Genomic DNA, 18212 nt, shown 5'->3' with positions numbered 1-18212 from the left:
GGTAGGCTGCTGTTGGGGGGCCCGCTGGTGCAGCGGGACCCTACCGTGGGCAGCGTTGCTCACTGTGGCAGTGGGGAGCCCTCTGCAACACGGGGGTCTGCACAGTGCCATCCGCCGAGGGGAATGCGATGCGCTTGGCTCCTTTCCGCAGCCCGGACGGGGCGCAGCTCTCCTCCAAGAAGTTCCCCTCCGCCTGTTCCTTCCTCCCTGGCACACTCCCATTTTTAACCATGCTTCGGTACCATCCGTCTTGGGCACATGCCGAGGGCCCTGCGTTCCCATCGGAAAATAAAAGAAGTAAGGCCAGTGACGGGCTGTGGGGGAACAAAAAAAAAAAAAAAAAAAAAGGCCAGAGTGACTTCAGAAAAAAGATGTAGAGGAAAGGGAATGGCAAATGCTGCTGGTTAATTGAAGCTGTCCTCATACAGAGAATCAATCTCTCTTTTCATCAAGCACTAAGAGAAAAGAAAGTTGCTTGATACATCTTGTGATCAAGGAATTAAGCCATGCATCTCTGAAACTTGCAGGAAGAGAAGGAAGCCAGAGCTCATTCAGTCAAAGCAGAAGCCACATCCAGAGAAGACAGACTTCGCTTGAAGATAATTTTCTTTGATTAGTTAAGAATTGCCATTCCAAAACATTTGTTTTTTCAGTAACTCTTTCACCTGACATTTTGCCACTCTGTGTGTGTATGTGTGTGTGTGTGTGTGTGTGTGTAATATAAATTAGAAAAAATAGACTATTTGTTTGTGCTATTTGTTTATACATGTGACATGGGAATAGTTTCTGTCATGCTGTTGTAGCTTGGGAGCGATCCACGGATGGGGTTTTCTGGAGAGCAGCACTTACCCATGAAGAACCAGCACAGCTCTACTGTCGTCTTGCATGCAGGCAATGAACCTCGCCAGCCAGGAGACATTGCTAATCTAGGTGTATTTTCAGGAAAACAATTTGGGGCTTCCCTTTACATCTGGGGGAAATGGGGTTTTGTTCTAACCTCAACACCTGGCTGAGGTTTGTTTGTGAACATCTGGGAGCTTCATGCATGGGAGAATTAGCGCCTGTGATTCAAACCTGCTGATAGCTGCTGTTTGTTTAGCTGTTGTCTGAGCGTGTGAACATGGAGCTGTTTGCTTCATAGAGGTGGCTGAGTGAAGCAAACAGCAAACAGTGAAGTATATATAGAAATTAAGCTTCAGTGCTGAGGCTGTGTTAATTTTTCACAAAGAAAAGTGTTCTGCTCAGGCAGTGTGTGGGGTATTTCTTACGTTGCGTTTATGTTCCAGTTACAGTAATTGTTTGAACTGTTGTTGTAAGGACTAATATTAAGTACAATTTTCTGTGAATACCATAGCTTCTGTGATGGAAATGTTTTACTGGACAGCATACTTAATTTATCATTTCACCTGCTATTAAAATCATATGTAGTATGATTTTAATAAACCCATAAATGATTTTAATAAACCCATAAATTGTTTTACGATAGCAATGTTAACCAGCAATGCTTCTGAAAAGGATAATAAATAACTACCTATCTCAGATATATACTAAGCGGAATGCGATCACACAGCAACGTCCTGAGTTGATACAAATATGTTTAATAGAAAACTCTAAATACAACAAGTGTTTTGCATTTTTAAAGAATTTTTTCTTTTTTTACGTAGAGGTGTTTACATTCCTGGAAGAGTGAAATGCATTTAACCAACAATGTGTCTCTTCTCTCTTAGATTACAGAAGTTTGTGGAGCCAAGCGCGTGGGTTATTTTGGTCCTGCTCAATTTTATATCGCTTTGAAGTTAATTGCGGCAGCGCAGTCAGGGTTCCCAGTACGGATTGAGAGCATTAAGAATGGTAAGCAGCAAATTTTGCTTGCAGCGCTATGCACTTGTTTTTCACTTTCTTTAATGCTTGTCAGCTCTCTGTGGTGGTACACTTTTCTTCTAACGTGTCTATGAAACAATTGTATTTTGAGGAGCAGAGAAAGAGTAGAAGGTAATGCTACATTCTCGAAGTGACTGGTAGAAAATTGCAGTGAATTACATGTATGGCAAAACTGAGATGACATCCCCCTCTGGAAAAGGCATTACCAAAGGAATGGCACGAATGACAGCTGATCAGAGCTAGGGATGCGTTTCTCTCTCACCTTCAGCCTCTAATCTTGATAGCTGTGCAGAGTGGGAGCTGATAGCTGCTTCAGTGGAGGCCTGTTGCGGGGGACGTGGGTAGGTCAGGGGTCCCTGTGTGCAGGGCAGCTTGCAACACTCATCTGTTTTAGCAAATAATCCCACTGAAATAAATGGGTAAAGGTGACAAAATCATAATGCTTCCTATCAGTAGGTATGAAAATGTGTATTAGATGTAATTTAAAACAGCTTTGTTCTTCCCAATGAGTTGACAGTAATATTAAATGTACCATTTTTGATGGAGAAAAATGCTTCTTAAAAGAGGCTTATCAAACTCAAGTGGCGAAGAGAGAAAGCAGGTCCCTTCTAGCTGCGAAACCTTGATAGCGACTAAATGGAAGGAACTCGATGTTCTTGCCTTGGTGATGTGTGCTCTGCCTTGGTGATGCATGCGCTGCCTCAGCAGGGCTCAGGCTTCAGAACATGTGGATTTTCACTTGGGCTTGAGCCTGGACAGTTTGAACCCTTAGCTCCCATATCCCAACCAGGCGTTTGAACTGTGTCGTGAGGCTGTGCTCTGGGCAAGAGTGCTTGCCACCATCCCGCTGAAGGCAGCGATGCAACCAGCCATGAGATCGGAGAGGAGGTAGGGAAGGCAGGACCTATGCATAGCCTTGCAATCGGGTCACTGCTCCCAGGGCAGTTTCTGCTCTGCTGTCCCTGCTAAGGGCAACGAAATGTACAATTCACCTATGTTACAAGGCACGGGAAGGGGGTTCCCAGGTCTGCCCCGTCCCGGAGGGGGAAACCGGGCTGGCGGGCACAAGCAGACCTGTGTGAGCTGAGCTCCCACGGTGCAGAGCTCCCGACCAAGTGGAGGGGATCAGATGCAGCTGCCACGGTTTGGTTCAGTGCCTCACTGGCAGGGGAGTTTAAACCAGGGGCGAAGCAGGGCGGCCTGGATTTGTCTGTCAGTTTTCCTTACAGACAACTTGTACGCTCGCTCTTGCATTGCCGTCCTTCTTAAGGATGTTAATTTGAAAAAAAAAAAAAACAACCAACAACAAAACTCAACAAACTAAATTGGAAACCTGAACTGAGATTTACTGTGTATATTTTACAAGTCCAGCATCTGGAAATAATCCACAAATTTGAGTGAAGAAGGGTACTTGCAGTCCTTGTATTGATATCCTGCTTACTTACTGTTACTGAAACGCTTCCAGTATTAATTACATTTTCTCTTTAAATGTATGAGTGCCTTTAGAGTGGGGTGAGTAATATGCACCAAACTCTGATTTCTTTTTCTTCCTGGTAGTAGCTGTAGGTGTAAATGATTACAGAGGTGATGTATGGCTTTGCTCAGTTTTGAGCGTTCTGTTAATTTTAGTTGTATTGATCTTTCATGGTGACTGTGCACAAAAATAAATGGTGTTTCTTCAAAATAATTGTGAATCGTCTTAAAGAGTGACAAAGTGTCGCTTTTCTGGTCTGCAGAGCAGAAGCAACATGGGACCTTTTGACACGGTCGTTTCACCAGGCCTTGGCATGATCTCTGAACCCTACCATTTTTAATTTGTTCCTTTTATGATGGCAGCCTTGAGGATACTGTGATCCTGACTGATTAATTCATCAGTCCCACAGTTTCTGTGGGAAACTATTCTTTTCATTACAGACAACGTTTTGAAGGCAGGAAATGAGTTTGCTGCTTGCTTTAATAATGTGCACAAGGCTTATTTCTTTCTCTCTGCATGGAGAGATTATATACTAAGCGAGTGAATGTAGCTTTGTGTAGCATTCACATTTTTATTAAGACATAAAATAATCACAGGAGTTCCACACTTATAAACGTTACAAAATATAAATAGTACTCTTTTATAGATAAACTTTTAATTGGTTTTACAAGACGATACTGCTTAAAGTACTTCTAATGTTCTGTAGTCTCAATTGAATTTTTCTCTCTCTTAATGAAGAATTGCCTCTGCCGCGGTTTATGGCGCTGAAGAATGACAGTGAAGTACGTTATGGGACTCCAGCAGAACTCCACGGAGTTAAATTTCAGGTTCCACATGCATCCTTGGAAAAAAATTCCTACAAAAGAACAGATGAAGGGGACAAACAGGTAACAAGACCATCTCCTTCAGGCCCATATGTCGTTATGCATCCTCCTTTTGGGTCCAGTCCTGTAAATGATTACACTCACGTGGACTTACTCAGTTTTGCAGTACTAGACAGAAGATGAACTCCTGGCATGCAAATAATCCTCATCGGGGCTGTGTTCTGATTTTGATGCATCCCAGTTGCATCCCTGAAGGGAATTTCTCTATATAAGCTTGTATAAAGCTGTCAGCCCTGTAATATTCTGTGTAAGTTCTTTCAGTGTTGTCCTCCTACTTAGCCCAGCGCTGTTTCTTGGCGAGGACTAGGGGAGGAGCAGCAAATAGAAATCTGTCTGTGAAACAGAACAGGAAAGCGAGCGATTTCTCATGGCCAGTATGATCCTTAGTCCTACAGAAATATTCAATTGGAGAAGAGGTGTTGAATCACGAGGCACTATTTCTGGGTGGGATGAGGCCACCAGGTTTTCTTACATTCTAGTCTCCCCCAGGAGTAGTCCAGAAGAAATCTGCTTTTCTTTTGTCCTCAGTGAAACATCGTCCCAGCGTCTGTTGTTCTGAGTTGTCAACTTAATAAAGCTGTCTAAGGGAGATTTGTATTACCTGTGTTTAGGAGAGTTGAGAGCGCTTATTCAGATACAAGTGGCTTCACAGTGCAACCTTGATTTTCATAATTTTCCCCTGGCCTGACACCTTCTCTTCTGGTACCGTATCAGGTCACTTTGTAAATGCCTGGTGGCAGGCGCTTTATCTTCCCATAACATGCACACACATTTATCACACAGTGTGTTGGCGTGAATAACGGCGTTCCCAGCCTGAGGTCAACCAACAGGAATGAGCTGATGACAAGATACACGGGTGGAATAACAGGATGAGGAAGAATAGCATGTATGCCTATCTGCCTGTGTGTACTGACACTGAAGCAGAACGCTGCCCTCAAACCCCTGGCTCCATCTAGGTTACCTGTGTTGTGTTATATTTTCCTTTTTACACAGGGAACTGTTTCAGGATCACATCCTCTTCTTAAACAATCTGTAAGTCAAGGTAAAGAGAACGCTGTAGGATAGATACCCAGTAACACCTACCAATCCACAGAGTGCTTAAAATACCAATTCGGAGATCTATTTTAGTTTTTTGTAAGTATTTTATATGAAAAATGCTCTCCCACAAAAAATGCACTCACTCTAACTAAATGTGTTATGTAAATTCAAAGATACCCACTCACATTAAGCATTCTACATATACTTCTTCAGGCATCTTTTGGAAGTAAAATACCTTAAGCTGTTCATTGTAAAGCTTTGCTATGGCATTGCCATGCTTTACGCCTAGAAGGCTCAATACCAAATTCTGTCTTTACCAACTTCCGTTTTTTTTTTAAGGAGCCTTTTCCTGGAAATAAAGGGCCTCAGGGAACTACAGCGTTTGCCTTTTCTTTGTCTGTCATGCTGTATGCGTTCAGATTGCCATGGAGGATTACTTGGTTGTAGACTGTCATCTGCTGTCATCTCAGAATTCCATTTTGTGTTGGTGTGTTTTTGGAATAGGAACCCAAGTCTCCACCGATGTCTCCAGTCTGCTCACCTCCTGCTTCTCCATCTACTTACCAGAGAATACCCTTAAGTTATGGATATGGTAAATCAAGAAGTGGGCTGGAGCAGCAGCATGGAGGTAGGATAGAAACTGGGATGTGCACCCTGTATTCAATTCTTTTTTGTTTCTTCTCGGAAGCATCCAAATTTCAAATGCAACTGACAATCAGCCTAATGATTTTAACGTTTAATTAGACCTGTATTTTGGAAAACGATTCAATCATCTAATTTTATTTTGATTGTTCAATCCTTTTTGCTTTCTGGTAAATTTAGTTAGTAAAGTTAGACTTATGTGTCACTGCTCACAGATAAATGCTGATACCTGATCTCTGACAAGACTATGTGCAATATATCCCAGTGACAGAGTGTTTGTGAGTATTTTCAGAGTGCATGATGCTGTTGGTTTCATTAGAGGGAAGAAAAGCCCCCTCCTGATTTCAGTTGCTGCTATATTAGCTTTCAGATTGGTAGTGAACCTTCCTTTGCAGGAAAAGATAATAATCTCTGTGGTTTCGTAATGGAAATAACAATGGGACATGAATATAAAAACAGTCCCACAGTGTAACTTAGGCAAAACAGACCAAAATAAGGCACTACATAGATGCTCTGTCCTTGATCTCACTGCCATTAGAGTAGGTGGCAAAACATTCTGAATTTAGTAAGGGGGTAGCAGGGCAGAAGGCAGTTTTACTAAGGCTTTACAAGCTCCTGTTAATAGTAAATTGCCTGTGCTCTCCTAATTGCAACATCTGGTGACCAAGATGGTGGCAATAGTAGGCATTGGTGTATACCATCCCTCCATCATCCCTCCTGCTTTCAGTTAGTGTGTTTGCAGTGAGTGAGGAGTGGAGCATGCTAGTCCTTTAGCTGTTGTCCTCGTTTACAAATGAGTGAAAAAACAGAGCTATTACAATTTTTTGAAACTCACTACAGCCATGATAAGAATGTGTTCAACCTATCAAGTGGCCTCCACATGAAAATCATACCAGTACTGAGTCACAGGCATTCATTTGCCTGTTAGGTAAACTGCTGTTTGTTTAGCGATGGGATTTTTACCCACCTCACCCTTGGCATAACTGATCAAAACAGTGATCGTGGACTTCTGAAATAACCAACACTAGCGAGGTTGTCTTCTGGTATGACGTGTGTTCTGCTCCAGTGAAGAAGACATGTGGCAGATAGCCCACACGCTGAAGAGCCGGGCAGAAGGCAGTCATTGGGAGCAGCCGACGGTGTTACCTGTCAGGTGCTCTGCTGTTTTCTGGGACTCTGTCCCAGATCTGTCAGTGCTATGGAGGGGGGTATTTTGGGTGTTGGGTTTTTTTTCCCCCCTCTGAATTTGGTTGCAAACGTCACTTCAGTGAAATTTCTCATGGAGTCAGCAGCTGTGCAGAGTGAGTAGAGACAGCAGTGTCCAATCCAGCTGTCAACTTCTTCTAAAATGAATTATTCAACTGCTTGAATTTTTAAGGTGATAAAATCCTAGAGGTGTAGAACACCATAGTTATTTTCCAGAAAGGGAATTTCTCCTATGCTGTAGAAAGGGAATCTCTCCTATTTCAGTCCCACTGGGGATACTTCAGCCAAACGTGTTCTCAGTGGCAGTAAGTGGGTAACATTTTATGGCCCGTGCTGTACCAAGTGCCAGGTTCAGTGACCTACTGGTTCTTCCTGGCCTTTAAGATTAGGAACCTTCCAGTTTTCTGAAGAGCATTCGAAAAGGTAGGTCTGAAGCCCACCATATTAGTGTACGTGCAAGAGGTGCTAGCGCCGCAGCACTGAGCTGGGTGGGCTGTCCTGCACTGCAAGTCTGACCCTGAAATTGGACAGCATGTCTTCAAGGGCAGCCCTTCGCATTCCAACCATGACTATATACTCTTTTTTTTCTTGATAGTTTTAGAAGTTTTTCTTGGTAGCAAACACACAGCAGTGTGGCCCTGTGCCTAAATCTCCTCTCCAAGGGCGTCTGTATGTTTCCCACTTCAACTTCCTTCCCATGTTTTTTTCTGAAATTAGAAGTTACTTGTACAGGAATAAAGGTAGATACCAATACAGGATAAGACCACTCAGGAAAGCAAGGGGGTTAGGGGTATAATTTTTAAGCTCAGCTCAAAATTTTTAAGATTTCTTGGTCTCACTTTTCATCAAGAGTCTTTTAAGTTCTGTCTGTCTAATGCAGACTGTCTTTGTAGTGGTACATTTTAAATACATTGGCTGCAGAAGTTCTCAGCTGTGTAAGGGTTTGCAAGTGAGTTGCCTTTGTGTTTGCGTACTTGACCTATTTTTAAAACATTGTTCTTAAACGTGCTGTTATGTCACTGCTTACTATATTTGCTGCGGTGGAATACAAGTGACTTATTTTAGCAAAAGAAGTAGTAATTGTTACTTTTTTTTACTAACTTTACTCCAAATAATGCAAAGTGGTGAGTCCTGTGTTTTGATTTTCAACAGAAATTAGGGAAGGGGGAAGAAGAGTATATGGAAAATTAGCGATTTACTGTTTGATAGCATTGTCAAAGCATATTTTTTTGCAGCTCAGTTGAATTATTTCTTCTTATTTGTAATGCATTCTTTTGCTATATATGGCTATAAGTATATAAAATGTATAAATAGGTAAACAGGCTATATAATTATATATTTTAACATGACGAACAATGATTTCTGTTATCTAGTAATATATAATAATATATAACTGACAGTTTCTATCAGTAATGTCTCAGGAAGAGTGATGTAATGTGAAAGACAAATATGTGGCTGGAATTTTGTGAAGAAGACAAAATGGACTTTGATACTGTGATACTAGGTTCACAAGCTAGATTCTTGACCTTGCAGTATTTAATTATTTCCTTTAGCCTAGTAGAATCTTTTTGATTATCCTTTCATTTGTATACTTTATTTTAAATGTCCATAGCTCCTTATGAAGTCAGACACTCTACTCACCAGCAAGAAGGACCGTCATCAGGGAATTATGGAGCCAAACCTGCCCTCGCCTGTTCAACTCTTAATCGGGTAATGAATTGCATGTTTTTCTTTAGTAGTACTACTAATAAAACAATAGAGGAATTTGAAAAAAAAAAAACAAAGGCAGAAGAATTCTGCCTTTCTGCCCAACACCCAAAAGTAAAAAGTGTTCTCCATGGTGTTTTTAGACTAGAGGCTGAAGTGTGCTTTTTTAGTATATGAAAAAGAAAAAGAAAAAGCTGATGGGAAGGAGAAATTAAAATAAATAATCCAATTAATTAAATTGCTGAAGCTAAGTAGAATGAGAAGCACCAAATAGCATAGATAGGAAAACTAGACTGAGATCTTCAGTTCAAAAGTAAAAAAAAAATTGAGGTTATCCTAGCAAAAGTAAAACATTTTCATTTAAAATATGTGAGGTTTCACAGAGATTCCTGCTTGATTTAGAATGCCGTCTGTAACACATGCACAGAATTTATGGCATAATATTCTGCGTATTCTGTTTTTTCACCCCAGTTGGTTAAATCACATCTCAAACAGAATAAATGAATTTCTGGACATTTGTTTGCTTTTATGAGATGGGTCCTATGTTTTCCTGCTGGTTGCAAAAGCAGATCTTTCCGATGTTCCAGTATGCCTGCTGTGCATTCATTATGCAAACAGGTAGTTTGTCCTAAGGAAGGGCAAAACTCTCCTAAGGGAGAGCTTTTCCTAAATAAGTAAGACTCAGAGACTCTGTAGGTTTTCCCGAGTGTTTAGCACCCCATGCCCATAACAAAATGTCACCAGAGCCTCAAGAAAAGATCTACAGATAGTGTCACATAATTTGTGCTAACTTGAAATGAAATTGGGTGCATTTGTGTAGCACTTTGAAAATTAATTTACAGCTTTATGATGTTGCCTGTTTTAGGGATCTTTTGATGTATTTCAGAACCGACGTTTTGCGTTTGATTCTTAGGAAATGGACAGGTATGTCAGAGAAAGGGTTTCGGAGCTGATTGGAGCCTGCTTATTGTTCATTCTTGCCCTTCCTCTTTAAGAGTGTTGTCATCCAGGCCTAAAACTTGAATACTAAGTCATTCCAGTTTAACAAAGGCACTAATTGTACCAGCAGCCCTCTTCTAGACACCACCACCGAGCCTCCCTTAAACAAGTCAATCAGAAGGCAAAGACATCAATGAATAAAATGTCCTCCTCCTCCAGAATATTCTTTCTCCCAAAGCAGGATTTTTACCTAAACCGTGGGAAGTGACAGAAGGTTGAGGAGGTCTCTAGAGGTTTGCGTGTCACCCTGGCTTGGCGTAACGTGTGCCGAGTTACCTGGGTGAGCAGAGGGTCCAAAAGTGGTATAGCTCCGTAGTTACAGCACCACTCCTAGACTAAATAGATAGTTTCTTAGCAAAGCTAAATTGTTTTTCATGCACTGTGCTGCATAAATACAGCTTTAGGTCCTTTACTGGTTCCATCTGTTTCAGGTGTACAGTGTGCAGTTCAGGGTTATAATGCATGGCAGCTAAAATGAACCCCCAAAACGAATCCAGAGGTAATAAGGTATGACTTGGACTTTCGTTTTTGCGGTCAGCAGTAGTAAGATTTCCTTTTTCTTTTAGCTTTGGTCATGTAAAACTTCTTTAATTGCCTGGGTAAAGATACCTAATATTAACCTCAGCTTTGACAGGTAAGTAGTGGCACGGTAATCAGCGTGGCTATTTCTGCTTCTCGTCTTTCTAAAATACATGTTTGCTAATAGAAGAGAGTGAATGTGGTTTCTTGAGGTTCCTGGCGCCCTTCTGGCCCCTCGCCTGCGCTGGTGCCAGTGTCTCTCCCTTCAGTCTCTTTCAGCGGAGCGGGAGCAGCAGGACAGCAGCACCCACTACTCGGATGACCCTTGGAGGATAACGGAGGAGCAGCGAGACTACTACATCAACCAGTTCAGGTCCCTGCAGCCTGATCTGAACTCCTTTATTTCGGGTAATTTTTACCAAACACTCTGTGTGTTGAGTAGAGGGACCAGACTGAGAGGTGAGAAGTGTTAGGTAGATAAATTCATTCTTTTTTTCTCTCTGGAGTGTGTTTATGAGAAAGAGTTGATTGCGTTTTCTTTTTAAAGGCAGACAACTCAAAGAGCAAACCAATACTGTGGCCATTATGTTTTTTCCTAAATATCCTGATTTTAGAAGAATAACTACATCTAAGCGAGAAGTGTTGGCGATTCAGTGAAAATTAAAATGAGCTCTCTGTATTTGATCCACTATATTTGTGAGTCACACCTGCAGTGTATATTGAGCTGAAAAACCCCTTAGGGTTGTGCTTGCTTTCCCAGCAGAAATGTGGCAGCGTCCATGTGATGAAAGTGAAGCATACAGTTAACTGTCCTGTGTGGTCAAGCCTGAGGGGCTGAGATTTTGACCCTTAGGTGATTAAAAGCAAATCCTGGAGAGCACACACATGGTAAAAGTATTGTTAACAGCGTATTGAGATTGCATTTCCGTCCAGAATAGGAGAATCAGGCTGCTCGTGAGAGGAGTCACTGTGGGTACAGACAGTTGGTCTGGCAAGGAAGACGTCACAGGTTTTAAATTGAGGTGGTTTTACTGAGCCCTGCTGTATTACTGTGGTTCAGGAGGTTTGGGTCCAGCCAAAAGTTTAAATAAATTACCTCCTATTGGCAGAAGTTAGTGCTTCATCAGTTCTTTGCCTCTGTCAAGTTTCCTTCATGTAATTTGCTTGAAAGAGAAAATGGTAGTTCAACAACATTGTATTTCCTCACAGACTTACATATGTCTGTAACTGTATATGTGTGTATATATGCATATGCAGCCTTTCAGGTAGCTGTGTATTTGCCTTTATATTGAGCAAGGTTCTCAGGCAGTCCTTGCATATCCAAAATTACTGTTTATAAATGATAAATTTGAGCTTCCACAACATCCTAAAATAATTAAGCTGTAGAAATCCTTGTAGCATCCTTGATAGAGATGCTAGAGGTTTGTCCAGGTTTAAGAAGTTATATGAGAAATCTGTGATTGAAAAATCTGTCAGAAGTTATTGAATATTTAAGTGCTACCCCTGATCGAGAAAGTTCCTGAATCGTAGGTGGTCAGAGGTTGGGGGATATTCTGGAGCTACATTATTATCATGTGGCTTTGTCATGGTCACATAGTCCTCTCTTGGCATCCAGCGTTGGAGAGGACGTGCTGCGCTAGGTGTGTCTCGGACCTGCCCCAGTTACAGCTTTTCTTACGCCCTGCAGCGGGTGATCTGACCTGAATGCGCAAGGGGAAGAGTGGTATAGACCTTAGAAGTCTCTGCATTACGTTGCCTTACATTTTGTAAGCCTGTATCCAGGAAGGGCTTCCAGGGTACAGGGATCTTGTGCTACCTCTATAGTCTCTGTGTATGAGATGGTGAATTAATGGATTTACTAGCTAGGAGAAGAATGAGAAGGGTTGTTGTGGCAGGGTTAGTGAGACTGCCTGCAGCAGGACAGTAGCTCTGTGCTATCTGAATCTCCTGGGTTTTTTCTTTTTTTTTTTTCATAAAATTTGAGCCACTGCAGGGAAAAGTCATGGTTGAAGCAGCGTCTTGGGAGAGCAGTGCAGACAGTACAGCACTGTACTGCCACACGCATGGTTTCTGGGTGAAGCAGAGCCATTTGTGTCTGTTACTTCATCATTGGTGACATACTAATTATGCTGGTTAGAATCACTAGTGCTAAAGTGTATTTTCCTTTATTTATTTTTTTCTATATGGAGGGAATGGGGAAATGAGGTCAACAGCTCTGTCTGGCTTTCTCTGTCACTTATTCAGCAAGAGACAAATAGTCCAACAGCTATATTAGCATCCAGTTAATCTGAACGTCTCTCGGACGTAAAGTAACCAGCTGCTTCTGCTGCAGCAGCCCTGACCAAATGTAAATAATTGGAGAATTAATTTCCAGTGGTTGATAAAGCGTGGTTTCCCAACAGGTTCTGTGGCAAAGAATTTCTTCACAAAATCAAAGCTGCCCATCCCAGAGCTTTCTCACATTTGGTAAGTACTGTAATAGTGTTGGGGATGTGTATCCTGTTTTTTTAAAAGTCACTTAATTCAAGAGTTCTTGTTAAATTTTGAAAAGTGTCTTCAATTATAATTATTACTCTTATCTCCAGAATCACTTTCAGGCCCAAGCAGCAGGGTGCTCATTGATCTTCCTGACACGCTTGTTTTCTGGAGAGATCTTCGCCTACTAAGCAGGACTGGGAAGGTTTGAACAGCAATAGAACTGAGAGCTGTTCTTAAGTATATTGTAAGCAGCATCATTAGCTCAATGAACTGACACTTTTCATGAAATGACACAGAGGAGAAGCACCTCTGGAATGTTTTAGATGTGTTGTTGGTTTTTTGTTTCTGACTGTGTTTTGTCAGAGGAGGCCTAATTAATGCCTAATTTTTAGTAAGTACAACTACATAATTCATCAGTGCTTTTCTAATGAACCAGTACACTTACTTTTAATGAGCTTACTTAGAAACGATTGCAGATGGAACTGTACATGATAAAATTTGACAAGGATTCTATTATATTTTCATAAACAACATGGTGCTTTGTAATTCAGAGTCATCCTTGCATCTCAGATAGGAAGAACAAACAGTTTTAAATGTTGATCAGAAATGCTGATAGAGGTTTTACTTTTATATATGCTTTTATGAAGAGAGATGAGAAGAAGAGCTTGCAAGAGCCGAAACATCTGTCAGGTGAAAGAATATATCTGGAATCTTTTCAAAGCAGATTGTCAGTTGTGAAAATAAAAAAACACACCTGAAAAAACATAGTGTTGGGGGAATTTAAGATTGGAATTTAAATTTAAAATTACTTAAGAAGAATGGGTTAACCCAGTATGTTAACAAAACACATTTTATTTCTGTTGCTGACACAAGTTGTTCTCTGTGCAAAATTTAAAGAAAAGTATTCCTTTCTAGTAAATAATTATAATTTTGTGATGATGTGATTTATCAGATGGTGTTGCTGTGTTGGGATGTTTCAGTATTTGTCACTACAACCTCAACAGCTTGAAAAATGCTTATACTTTCAAAGAGTAGGAAGTTATATGTTTATTTGTTTTAGTCTATGTGCTCATGATAAAATATTACTCAATTCTTGCAAAGAGTTAATTTATAAAATTGAATTCTTGAATTTCTGACATTCAGTTTTACTGTTTGAGAAGCATCCTAGAATTAAAGAGAGAACCGCTTTAGTGAGAAGTTAACAATAACATTTAAACTTGTCAAGAGCATTAATTTAGCTCTTTTCTTGAGGCTAGTCAATGGTGCTAAGTAACCATTGCTGAAGTCTGTTCTTAACTTTTTCTGCTTTAACTGGTTTAAGATCCTGCATGGATTGGCCAAAAGTGCTTCCAACCATTGGAAAGTTAATTTCACCCTTGGAAGTACCGGATATGTATTTCGTGCTGTAATATAAACATACCATCATATTGTATGGTGTGATGTATTACAAAAAATGTACGTTATTAAAAAAGAAAAAAGTGGCAGGTCAGTATTAGAAAATTAGCTTGCTTCGTCTTCTCCAAGACAAGCGTACAAGTTAGGATCAAGTGCAAATGACAGAGATGCTTGTCTTGTATTAAAATATCCCTTCTCAAAGTTGCATTTCTGTCTCCCCCATGATTCCACACATATGTTTCCCTGAGGTAATGGCTTGGAAAACGTGTGCCTGTTGTACCCGCAGGGAGCTGAGCGATGTGGATTGCGATGGGGCGCTGACACTCCCGGAGTTTTGTGCCGCTTTCCACCTCGTGGTTGCGAGGAAGAATGGTTACCAGCTGCCAGAGACACTGCCGGAGACGCTGCTGCCCGAGTACCTTCAAGCAGGTAATGTCCCTGCGGCAGGTCGTCTTCCTGTAGCCATCTCGGGAACCCAGCGTGCGTGTAAGACAGGTTTCATTTTCCATCCTGCAGGTAGGATGGGGTTCTACGGTGCATAATGGCTCTCCAGTTACTTTTTAATGCATGCGTTTTTAATTGTGCTTACAAGGCAATTGCTGAAGAAGGTATAACAGCAGAAAATAGCAATGCAAAGTGTAGCAGTTACCTGCCTCTTAATGTCTTCCTCTTTGCTCCAGTTTGCTTCAGGTGTCATTATAGTCAAAGTGGCAGATGTTTACCTGTAGCAAAGATAATCCAACAAGACTTATATGGCTTTTAACTCTTTTGATGTTTTTTTCCCTTAAGTATCTGTCTCTTGAAGATGCGTTGAAAACGATACTGGACTGCTTTAGAACTTATTATGCTAGTGTGTTTTATTAGATGCAGTTACCGGTTGTATCAAAGGTTGAATTTTTTTGTAATTCATTTTATGTAATCCACAGATTCTTCTGTAAGTAATTTGCAGTAATGACGGGGGGCTTACAACAGTTTGTGTAGCACAAGGATCAATTAATCCAAAATACAGCATAGCTTGGTAACAATGTGCGGTGAGAGACCTGCCCTTTCATTTGTTCTCTTCAGTTATGTCTCTTGTAATTATAAATGAACATTGAAGTATATACTGTTCCATCTAAAAAATGTGCATGTCTTTCTAGGGCAAGGAGAATTAATCACAGACGGTAATTACAGTGCTAAGGGATGATATTTAAGACCTCATAAAATCTCCATTAAATTTGATGACACTGAATATATTAAAAGACAGGAAAAGAGCAAATCAAGCTGTAGTTAGGAAAATTAAATGTTCACCCTGTATCAGATTTGTGAAGTAATTTCTGGTGGAGTCATGTTCGTTATAATCCAGTATCTTCATATCCAAGGGGAGAAGCTCTTGTAAAACCCGCACCTCCAAGTCTTCATCACTTTTAGTCTCTCTAATTACATTCCTGTGTCATAATTACAACTACCCTTTTCCCTCCAGGACCACCACTTTGTTTGCTACTCTTCTGACTGTTCTCATCGTAAATTAGCTTGTAAGCTCCTCCATGCATGTTCTCGTTAGTGTGTCTTCACATTAAGTTTTTTTGGGTAAAACTGCAATGGAAGTAACTGTCTCTAGTAGTAGGGGATCATTATGTCAATGGGAGGAAGAGCATGGTAAGCTGTGGTTGTTCCTGGGAGTCCTCTTTTTCCCAAATTTGTCCCTTTCAGCACTGGGGTCTTTACCATTTTCTTAGATGATTATTGTTTCATGGTGTTGCATGCAACCAAGCATTTCAAGCTGATCCGTGTGGAAGAGGTGAAAGGGCTAATTGTTTGTTGTGAGCACTCTAAATACCTCAGCTAATATGCTAATTCTGGTTAGCTTGAGGGTCTGAAAATGTCTTGTGCTTGTTCTGCTGCCTAGTTAGGATTCAGAAATCTGTCTTTTGAAAGACTTGCATTAATAAAAAGCAGAACATCTCAACAGACTGTAACACTGTGAATTGCAAGAAAACATATAGCCCTGGTTGTATCAACTTCTGAAATGAAAGCATTGATAAGTAAGCAAGTGCCTCATACACTTACCTAAAATGTCAAAATAAATTTTCAAGAGAAACTTCTTGTTTTCATGTTTTCATAATTTGATTTCTGTGAAACTTTGGTGGTGGTTTGTTTGTTTGAGGGTTTTTTTTGGCTTGTTAGGAACCCAATGACGATTACTGGAAACTGTTTTTCATTAGGTTGTTGTATTAGTTTCAGAATAAAGCAGAATTTGGTTCAAGTGAAATATTTGCATCTGATAAGAGTGTTAAAGCTTCAAATAAAGTGACTTGGAGCGTAAGACAGAGCATTTAAGAACGAATTAATCTTGCTAGTTTTATGGCTTGTTCTATAAACCACAAGCACAGGGCCAAACGCTATTCTGGCACAGCTCCATTGACAATTTGACCCACCACCTTCTTTTCTGAAAGTTTTTATTAAAACTAATTTACAGAATCTGTAAAGCTATTTGCCCTGTATGTAACCCACTGTATTGTAAATTAAAACAGATTTGCAAGAGCTTAGTTTATTCAGATAAACTAGATGCTAGCCAGAAACTAGAAATTTGATGTGAGAACTGGTTATTCTGCCTTTCAATATATTGATCTTAAAGAAAAGCTGTTTTCCAGCTGTTAAGATGGATTTATCTCAGGGGAACTAATTCCAGAGTGATATCAGCAGAAGGACCTGAGCTTGTGGAGTAGAAATGAGGTTTTTGTGAATATTCCTGGGAGAAGTTGGAGGGGTTTTTTTTTCCTTTTTTTTTTTTTTTTTTTCTCCTCCCTGCTCTCAATGCTGTTTAGTTAATACATAATGGTATGTACTGCAGCATCTGCTGTGTTTAGCATCCTTGCTTTTTGCTGGCCTTCAATTTTAGTGTACAGTGTAGATTCTACTATACTTTTCAGTATTCAAAATGTCAAAAATTGGAGTTGAAGGTTTGGTAAGTACCTTTAACATTCCTAGGACAGCAAGGTATAAACTAGAAGGCCAACTAAGTTGATACTGGACTGTGAGGAGGAAAAATGCAAATAAACAATTGTTGTTTGGCAGTTAATGTTTACTAAAAATCACTTCTCCCAAATTTCACAATTATTTCTACAACAGAAATTAACATGTTATCCCTTTCGTGACATTGAATTACTCAAAATACAAGACAAAGATTTTCTTCATGGTGGTGTTTGTCATCTGTGGCTTATAGATCAGTTCTGGTATGTAGAAATGAAGGGCAAAATGATGCTGGAACAGTTTTTTAAGAACTGTGTATTAACCAAAGACTTGGCATGTGTCTCTACGTGCCCCCCCTTTTTTTCTTCCCCCTGCAGCTTCTTTGAAGCCGATGCGTGACTGCACACTATTTGATTCTTATTCTGAGTCGTTGCCAGGTGGTCAGCAGACTCGGGACTTCAGTCGGACTGAGGTAAGAAGGCGTAAGCAGGGTAGTTACCTTGCAGAGCGCAGAGGAATAGCCCAGCTTCACAGTGACTCTGGTATGCATAGCAGCAGAACTGCAAGTCTTTGAGAGGACTTTAGGAGTCTCTAAGTGTACCATTAAGCCATCTCAACACCCTCTCTAGCAATTCGTTCAGTGTGTGGAAAGGGCTGACAGGTTTTTCAGAAGATATTCCCACATAACAGAGTTCACAGTAGCCATCGAGAGACTCCAGCCTTGTGCGATGTTGGAGTCTGCAGAGAAATAGACCTTAGCTGTTCGTGTCCCATGGGGCTGCATTTGGCTCTCCGGCGTTGGGAGCCAGCGATGAGGGGCAGAGCCCATGCCGCAGGAGGGGTGGTGTGGCACCAGGACGGTGCTCAGGTGAAATCTCTCCTGAATCTGAATTGGTCGAAAATGGCAGGCTTCGGGTGCAGACCTTGTTGTAGTCAGGCACTCCTGACCGTGTAGCTCTTGAGTGTTTCTTCCATTTACAGTGCTCCATTTCCACGCTCGCTCTCCCAGTTTTGATGATAAGAAAAATGTCTTGGCT

General features: G+C 40.8%; 1 protein-coding gene across 1 annotated transcript; it reads left to right on the top strand.

Moving 5' to 3' along the window:
• Positions 1–258: 258 nt before the first annotated feature.
• REPS2 (RALBP1 associated Eps domain containing 2) lies at positions 259–17647 on the top strand (the record flags this gene model as incomplete). The annotated part of the gene is made up of 9 exons (XM_009580278.1): positions 259–297; positions 1728–1851; positions 4094–4242; positions 5782–5905; positions 8738–8835; positions 10620–10758; positions 12753–12816; positions 14510–14652; positions 17553–17647. Coding segments are annotated over exons 1-9 (975 nt in total), but the record flags the coding sequence as incomplete, so codon positions are not given.
• Positions 17648–18212: the final 565 nt, after the last annotated feature.

The sequence above is a fragment of the Fulmarus glacialis genome, unplaced genomic scaffold (genome assembly GCF_000690835.1).
Source record: "Fulmarus glacialis isolate BGI_N327 unplaced genomic scaffold, ASM69083v1 scaffold27216, whole genome shotgun sequence".
Taxonomy (NCBI): domain Eukaryota; kingdom Metazoa; phylum Chordata; class Aves; order Procellariiformes; family Procellariidae; genus Fulmarus; species Fulmarus glacialis.
This window is presented reverse-complemented; position numbering and strand designations above follow the sequence as displayed.